We start from the raw sequence: 9,337 nt of genomic DNA, 5'->3' as shown, positions 1-9,337 counted from the left end.
AATACTACATTTGCGTTGAAGAGGATGATGATGTCAAAGGTCATCTAAGGGTTGAAGGTAAAATGATATGAGGTCATGTATCCTTTTTTCAAGTTTTTGTTCAACTTGCTCACATTTCTTTATATCTGCATCAGTTGTGTTCATATACTCGTTACAAATGATCTTGGGTAATACCGCACATGTGTTCTTGAGGATGATAAGCTCTAGGGGTCAAAAGATCATAATGCATCTTTTATTGATCACGAAATCAGGCGAGACTTGTGGTTCATGAACCACCTTGTGTAGAAATATGATCGTGAGGCTTTCATTGAATTCTAACAAGTCGCATAAATGCTATTTTTAAAGTTCATGTTTTATTTCAGGAGGATGCAAGAAGAATTACATTTATTTGAAAAGTCAGGCAAAAACTTAATTAAAAACAATACATGCACCTCTGTACAATACACTCTGTAATAAAAAAAGGAGGTTTATGTTAAATTACATTGCTAGACTGTCCATTCTAAATAACAATGAAATGTACAGGTGAGGTACATATACATGCTTTGATATGAATAGAGAGAACTATGATATCATTCAGAGAAATTGGGTTACAATAATAATCTTGATAGTAATAATTCATCATATTCAAAAGTCTGTCCTTTTCTACTCTGCAGGAAGTATTCCGTGATTATAATGATAATCAATCTCTGATTGTTTATTTTCACTGAAGTGTATACCGGTATTAAAAAAAATGACCTTTATATAATTTTTTTCTCTCTCTCTCTTTTCTTTCCTGAAATGATGCTTTTCTTTTGTCTGAAATCTTCTTGAAAGAAGTTTCATTTTGTTAAATAGCAGGTGTATCCTATCTAGGTCAGCTAAATAACGTTGACAAATATTTGCATAAGGACCATTTATAAAAGAGTTAGTGACGCTAGTCCATATTTACAGATCACTTTATAAATATCAGAAGAATATTTCTGAATTCCACGGTAGTTCTTTCTTAAATAGTGCTTGCACACAAAAGTTGCAAGCATTTCAAGTGAAGTCTCGTTAATTCTAAAGTAGTACTACTAGCCTTCATAAATGTAAGTGCATTACTGTGTATAATTCTACTATTAACTATGATTTTGATATGTTTGTGTTCTGACCTTTTACTTTAGACTGCTAAATTTGCAGGTAGTGTGTAGCCTACATAAATAGGAACAATATTTAAAGAATTATAGTATTTGTAAGCTTTCAAAGTGATTCTGTGAACCAAAAACATGGTCTACATAGATGTGTGTTTATCCTCTTATCATTCTCATTTCTTTTTCATGTCTTATTTGACTGACAATCTGTATTAAAGATCACTGCTGTTTTGGGTATTTAAAATTGTTGTTGATGTGTGTTAACTCGGAAGCTCTGACTTGTTAAAAAAAACTACTTTTTATTTACATAATTGTATGTAGAGCAGAATATCAATTGTACATAATTCTTTTTCTATTACAGACGTTATTCTTTTGTATATTTCCCACTTTTCACCAGGTCTTTGTGATATAATATACCAGAAAGTACCAGTAAATCAGAATGGGCATTCTTGGAGTCATAATATCTACCATTGCATGTCAGGTATTTGTATTTAATAATTTTGTCTTTTTTAAATAAAATCTTGTTCAAATGATCTTTTGAAATTCTCTTCAATATTAATTTCATTATTGACTCTTCAAGGCTTGGAGCAAAAAATGAAATTCCCAGTCTCGCGGAAGATCATTTGAAAACGATGTTGGCCTGTATTCTGAACTGCAGTATATAAAAATCATGTTCAACTATGGTTAGCCTAATGTGATGCCAACGTTCTATACAGTGCGTATCAAAAAAAAGTTTACACTTTGAAAACGCCCTGGGAATTTAGAAATATGCAACATGTGGGTAATTTTTTCACATATAATTATGGGTTTGGGTCTCATCTATCAAATGAAAGTAAAAGTTTTGACAGAAGGTTACACTTGAGTGAGCACTGTCCATTTTTGTAAAGCTCGCAGAAATCTGTTTGCGCAGAAATGCTTGTTTTCACGCTGTGTCAAGGGGAAAGGGCGAAATCAAACTTACCCTGCGAAGCATTTCTCATAAATTTCCCTAGCACTTTTAGCCAATTGAAATAAAACAGATACATTCAAGCATTTTGTAACAATTTTGCCGCCCAAATTTGAAATTTTAACACTTAGTAAGCACAACCTCTACCTTTTTGTGACAGCTGGATCTGAGGACATACCTGAATCTCAACAAAAGTTTATATCAGCCATCTCCAGCACTTTTCACTAGGTTTTTATCATTTAAAGTGGCTTTACATTTCATTTTTCATTTAATACTTGTTTCTCCACACTTTTCCCAAGCTTGGCAATGATTAACAATATGAAAATCAAGCCTAAGCCATTTCATGTAAATCACAGCTCAGTGTAAAGCAAATATCGTCACGATGGACTCGGTGTGTGGGGGAGTGGGGTGGGGCGCAATGCACTCTTCGAAGTGTTTTAGGCAAGGAAACAAGTTTAAAAAGGTAAAAGATATCTTTAAATCAATTTTAATAGCTAAATTCCACGTGTTCTTCATGATTAAGGTCTACTTTTATTCGCATAACTATTTCAAAGATCTGCGCAAATCATTTTTCACCAACTTTTCAAAAGTAAGTGGTGCTCACTCAAGCGGAAATATTTCTCGACAGTTATATCGTCATTTGCTTAACTGGATCTGTAGAATGCGTATCAATTAATCATCACATCTGACACTCAAATGATTACAAATTGTATGGTAATCAATCACCATAGTAATCTTTAGTATTCAAAAATAGGAATAGAGCTCAATACACACAAGGAGTGTAGGCAAAGCAAATTTTCTGCAATTTTATCTTTCACCAATTATTGTCAGACAAAGACCAAAAACAACGGATTGATTAAAGAAATCATATTTGGTACATCAGCCCATGATATTCATCAGGATTCTTTTCAGAATTGTTCTTTTATCCTTTGTTTCCTTTTTCCTGTTCTCTCTTTTATCACTTTCTGATATATCACAAACAAACTTGGGGGGGGGGGTTATTTCCTTGCAGCCAACCTATAATCTAGGCTGTAACCGCAGTGTTTGTCTTTGCCATTGCTATAAGAGTCTAATGCAGTTACGCGAAAAGTCAGCAATACATCTGATGCAGAAGACTACATGTAAGAACCTTGGCTGCGACAAATGTCTAATGGCAGTGTAATGGCAGTTTTTCCTTATGAAAAATCTGCATCGAATCCTCGTCAATACAAAAAAAAAGTAACGCAACACCAGAGAACATGTATATAGAATTATGAGCCGCCAAGCTGCTTCACAGCCATGGTCTGTAGTCTTCTGCATCAGATGTATTGCTGACGTTTCGTGTTAGAGCATCAGGCTCATTTTAAAGGCAAAGACAAAAGCTGCAAACTCAGCCTAGATTATAGGCTAGTTGTCCTCTAGTCTGCAGGCACAGACCCTAAGTCTTCACATAATGCATAGGGTCTGAAGTAGTGAGACTAGTTTCAGTATGCACTGTAGTCTGTAGAGCCTTTGGCATCTAATCTTCACTTCTTCTGGAAACAGTACAGGGCTTCGTCTGGTGTATTGCCGTTCTGTCACTCTAGACCTGTTATTGATTAAAGTGTCAGATATGAGTCTGTGTGGCAGACTAGTTGTTCCCCTGCCCCTCAATTGTATTGCCCTCGATTTAAACTGAATACTTTCCTCCATTTTTCAGGTGATCGGCTTCATATGGTATGGACCGAACCCCATTGGAAGGATGTGGTTGAATTCGTGCGGAAGAAGGAAAGAAGAGCTACAAAAGACCGGGAATCTACCCTACCTGGTTGCTACGTTCTCTAAAGCAATCACGGCTTACTTTCTAAATGGATTTTTAAGGTAATGTAGATGATTGTATTCAAACAAATTGTCATCTTTTCATAATCAATTTGGTGTTACCTTGTAAGCTTTCACCTATTCGTTTCTGTAGGCTTCTTCAGACTTCCGCGCTGCCGATACTACCCCATCTACGTCGAGTCAGTGCTAGTCTGAAGAAGGCTGCAGAAACGAGTAGGCGAAAGCTTCTACTGATCAGATGAATCTTGTTATGGAATGTACAGTAGCTGAATGTAGATTGACAATTAGGAGGTCGTATTTATTAAAAAAAAAGTTTCTTGAGAAAGAAAAATTGTAAGATGACAAAATGGATCCAAATCAATCAATTGCCTAATGAGTAAATTCATTTATGACTGGTGATGAGCACTAATAAGTAAAATGACAAGTCATTTTGAGATGAGGATATATCTTTTTTAGAGTCATAAGTAAAATGACATGATATTGGAGATGAGGATATTTTTTTTAGAGGACCCCGCCAATATGAAAATAAAGGAAGAAAATGTGGAGTTGCCATGGTGAAAGATGTCAGTGCCACAAACTAGGAACAAACACTTCGGGTAATACTAATGAAGCTCCTTTTAAGGAAATAATTATTATACAAATCTTATCATGTTCATATAATTAGAATACTGTCCTCTTTGTGGATTTATTGAGAAATTTTTGCATTTTATTTCTTTACAGAGCTGGAATGGGAGTCGTCACAGTAGAGGAAGCGTTCTATGCCAGTATCAATTTGTCAATCATCGTTGCCTTGCTTGAAGCTACCCACGCCCCTTTCCACGGAGTAGGCCTACCGGCGTACCTCGTCAATATCGGCTATGATGCTGCGTGTTTGATGGTCATTGCAGTATTAGTTATAGCATTTTAATTTTTCCCCTTGTCGTCGTCCTTCCGCATATGTTTTCAGGTATGTAGCCAGAGCCCGGTTACATAAAAATGATACAACCAATCTAAATATTACTTATAAGTGTATAGAAATATATGAATGAAAAGTTACAATTGATTGTTATTATCAATTGTATCTCTTTGTTTTACAGGGTTTGCCCCATCATTGAAATTCACAAAATTATTGTCTTTTTTGATCATGTACATGTAAAATCAATTATTATCATGCCATTGTAATATTGTAATAATTGAAATGCAATTCAAATGTGCTAGTAATCATAGCATAATTTTATTACAAGTAATTTTGTAAGTTTTGGGGGTTTTCAGTAAAAATAATGCTACCCTTGTCATCTTGACTTGAAGTTTGTACAGTTTTTTTGCACGCCATTGTAACTGACATCTTTAAAAGATAAATGTTAAACTATTTGTAACCCCATTCATTTGTCAGCAAATTGGTGCCCGTTAATTTGATTTTGTTATTGGACAGAAATAACATGTGAAGAGATTAATTATTGATTTCAATTGTGCCAAACACCTTATTATCTTTGCAATACATTTTTTGTTTTCTACCATAGTCTAGTTCATGGTAGGTCTACTGGGTATGAATAACATTCCCAATAAAAAGAAAAAAAACTTCTTTGAAAATATAAGGGGGTTTATGAAAATCATCTTACTTTTGACAGAATCTTTATAAACTTTGAGCAAATGGTTTTTTTTCTTCCGTCATGCTTGAAAAAAATAAGCCCAGCACAAATGCCCTAAGATGTGCTCTTGAAGTGCCAGTATGCCCATGTTTGTTAAAAGTTATTATTATTTTACATGTTTTTTTAAATAATGATTTTGATATCTCTTGTATATTTCTTATTTTTGAATTGTGAGCCAAATACTTGTTTCCTTTGTATTCTCTCATTCATTTATATTGTAAATGCTTGGTAGTATAGTGGTTTATAAACACACTATGTTAGTATGTTGAACATCATCACACAATTTTTTATCTTGTATGTATTCATTTACTATCCATGGGCATTCTGTAAAAATAAACCCTACAGAACTTTTTTTTAAAAAAAGTAAGTTTTTGTAAATTTCTGATGGCTATGAAGGATAGAAAGCAAGATTGCAAGACATCGTACAGACTAAAAGACATTAGCTTATTACATGGAGTCTTGAAGTAAGACTAATGTCAATGTCTTGACATTGAACACGTCTTTCGGATCGTGACGTTAAAGGTCGGTCCCAGACGTAAATAATTATATCTGATTGATACACGTCTGACAAAACTCAAATACACACACACACATTAGTGATATTCATATCTGAATCGTATGCAGCTTAAAACCCAAGATAACGACACAAACAGGAGATCTTTAGTAAAAACAGCTATTTTGATAAAATTGATGTATACTATTTTCCTACCTTTCTTTCTTATGATGCAGTAAAGTATCATCTTACTTTTGATACAATTGATGCAAAGTTAATTTTGGTTTGAAGGTTTCATAATTTATTCAGAACCAGTCACTACTATAAAATCCTTTTGGTTCCTAATGTAAAAATGGCAAAAAGTGTGAGTTCCATACCTCTGTTTGCTACCCCTTTTTAATAGAAAGATTGGTGTAAAAGCAAATCATATTGTCATTGAGTATCTTTTTTGTATGGGAATGGCATGATGGTCTATACTCAATATCCAAACTTGAATGGTGTTAACACAGGCCCCGTTTTCTTGGTTTGTTTATCGAAATGACAAAGTTTTTTTTTTTATGTATTTATTTCAAGGGATGGGTACTTGTAGTTTCTATGCAATTCACATCACGGTTCTTTCATTTGAATTACTTTTTGGTGGAACGCCTTCCTACATGTCTTCTGTATTCATTTGTATTCTGCATTTATATAGTAGACCTATATTCTTTGTGTATTAGGAAGTTTGCTATACTATATAGCCAGTATTGGTTTATTCTTTCTTTACCACATACAAGAAAATAGCAACCTGAAATCGACCAGAATTAATAACACATACTTCCATTTTTCAGAAGTAAATGCTATATAGAGATATTTGAAAAAAAATTGATCTAGGAGAGGAAAATTAAGATAATCATGATGCAAAGTAATGTGGTAAATTTTGTATTTCACCAAAAATTTGAATGTGTTTTTCATTACATCATACATGTAGGTTTTTGTCTTCTGTCACTACCCGTTGTAGTCAAACTTGCATATTAAAAGCAGTGCATAATTTGTGAAACTTGTAGACAAGACTATACCCTGTAAGTAAATTGAAAGAGGGCTACTTCAAAAGGTGACACGACATTTGCTCCTGCAACATTTGCTCCAGTCTTAATTTCTCGGGGGGGGGGGGGGTAGGGTCAGAATTAGGATTAAAATTGAGTTTTTGGTTCAGAATAATGTGAAGATGAAAATTAGGATTTATTAAGTTATGGAAGTTAGGTTTTACATTTGGCTTAACGTGCAGATTTTCCATCGAAGTAATTGTCGCCGGAGCAACTGTCGTTGAACCACTTCTAAACACATGTACCAGTCAAGTACTTGTAAAAACTCATGTTTGTGCTAAGGCATTAAACCAAGGTTTAATTATCATTGAAATACAAACCTTTCCCGCAGGTTTCATGATTACTCACTAACTTAAGCTTTTAATTACATTGATCACTATAATGCATATTGGTGCTATATGTTGTAAACTGATGGTGGCAAAAGTCTTCCTCTTTTGCAAACATATATTACAGCTCTTATATGAGGTTTTATGAAAACCATACTTTTTATTTTATATTCATGTTTTATTGCCTTGATCACGAGACTAGTTCTTTCAAAGAAATTTTATAATTAATTTGTGAAACTCACGTTCTAAACGTTGCCTCTGAATTAGGGAGAGATTAAAGGAATTTCCCTTTATTATCTGTGGATTATCACTTGAACTCAATGATGAGGTTCATATTGATTATGACGATTCAAAATCATGAGAAAATGTAGTATTTATAAGAGTAAAGATTATAACAAATAATCAATCTCATCATTCTCTTTTTCTCCATCTCCCTTTTTTTGTTCTCCTCTTTATGATTATCATTGATAATATTATCATGATCATCATTATTATTGTGATTATCATTATCATTGTTGAATTTCCATCTTATATTAATTTGCATTACCTTTATAAAGCAAGCTGAAATTTATCATTTCTATTCTATAGTTATATACAAATGCATGTTGTTTTTACGGTAACCTTGAGTATATTATTGTTTATTATTATGCTGCATGCTTAGTTAGGCACACAAGTAGGTCAAGATTTTTAATTATTTTTCCCCCAGAAAAAAAATTGTTTGCATACTCTTTTTACGTCCATGTAAATGTATCTTTTTTAGAAATCACATACTGGATGCTATTTCATGAAGCTGTTGGTACAGTTACACACGACTTTACAATTGACTGGAGTATGTTCTTGGGTCCTAAATCAATTACATAGGGATATATCATCTTATTATTATATGTTTGATGTCACCTGAGCCTGGGAGGTGAAAAGCAAACCGAATCACTGTGACACGCAGGTCTCCCCTCCAGATATAACTGATTGGGGGGGATGCACGTTGGCCACTCCACCGGGGTTTTCCCCTACTCTTATATGAATGGTGCAATTGGATCTTAATGTGCAAAGGTGGCGTCTCTCCTCTACACTGGGCCGGGCCTCCATTTAACGTCCTATCTGAGGGACAGCGTTTTTCACTGTAACATAACCTGCATCTATTGAACAGGGAAGGGACATGTTTACAACACAATGCTGGCTTCAGTCATCCGCCCGGGGTGGACTCGGAACCCACGACCTTCGGTTGGACAGGCAGACGCTTAACCTACTGATCCAACCTGCAAATCTAACACAAGAAAGGATCAGCAGCCATATGTGCATAAAGTCAGTTGTAAATTACTAACAGCTTTATGAAACACCCATCCGGCATGAAAGAAAATCATATATGATTCAGAATATCATTATCAGGGGGGGGTGTACCTTAGACATGAAATAAAGTGAAGGCCTGGTCACACCGCCCGAGCGTTGTTGGAGCGGTCGTGGAGCGGTAGAAAAAAATCGGGGAAAAAATCAAAAACAAAAATAAACAAAATAAAAACAATCGAAATTGAAAATGGTGAACGGGAGCGAGCGGTGATTTTTTTCTCTCCGCTCCACGACCGCTCCAACAACGCTTGGGCGGTGTGACCATGCCTTAACAAAGAGAACAAGAAGGGTGTTAATGACATTCAACGTCACCTGATCATGGTATGGGATGAAAATTAAATCAATTTGAATAACGTGTGATAATTGGGCATTTTCTAAGAGATTCTGGTGGGTGTTTCATAAAGCTGTTCGTAAGTTAAGAGCAACTTTAAAAAATGACTGGTGAACCTTTCTTACCTGCTAAGTAATCACCAATGAAAGTTTAATGGTGAATATAATTTACCACAAGAAAGGATCACCAGTCCTTCTTAAAGTCACTAACGAACAGCTTTATGAAATGGCCCCCTGGAGTTACGCTGTATGATGTAGGTTTTCTGTACACTTTTGCTGAAA

The 9,337-nt window shown here is 34.7% G+C and overlaps 1 protein-coding gene across 1 annotated transcript; it reads left to right on the top strand.

The window, feature by feature from the left end:
- The first annotated feature begins 774 nt into the window (after window positions 1–774).
- Window positions 775–5,659, top strand: LOC121415199. Its single transcript, XM_041608360.1, has 4 exons — window positions 775–1,067; window positions 1,507–1,590; window positions 3,734–3,894; window positions 4,573–5,659. The coding sequence occupies exons 2-4, from the start codon at window positions 1,549–1,551 to the stop codon at window positions 4,757–4,759; spliced, it is 390 nt and encodes a 129-aa protein (XP_041464294.1). The 5' UTR covers window positions 775–1,067; window positions 1,507–1,548; the 3' UTR covers window positions 4,760–5,659.
- Window positions 5,660–9,337: the final 3,678 nt, after the last annotated feature.

The sequence above is a fragment of the Lytechinus variegatus genome, chromosome 5 (assembly GCF_018143015.1).
Source record: "Lytechinus variegatus isolate NC3 chromosome 5, Lvar_3.0, whole genome shotgun sequence".
Classification (NCBI taxonomy): Eukaryota; Metazoa; Echinodermata; class Echinoidea; order Temnopleuroida; family Toxopneustidae; genus Lytechinus; species Lytechinus variegatus.
The sequence above is the reverse complement of the archived record's forward strand: the minus strand, read 5'-3'. Positions and strand labels throughout refer to the sequence as shown.

Coding starts and splice junctions, on each gene's coding strand:
- LOC121415199 (XM_041608360.1), top strand. CDS start 1,549: ATGGGCATTCTTGGAGTCATAATATCTACCATTGCATGTCAG. Junction 1,591..3,733: donor TATCTACCATTGCATGTCAG/GTATTTGTATTT, acceptor TCCATTTTTCAG/GTGATCGGCTTCATATGGTA. Junction 3,895..4,572: donor TTTCTAAATGGATTTTTAAG/GTAATGTAGATG, acceptor ATTTCTTTACAG/AGCTGGAATGGGAGTCGTCA.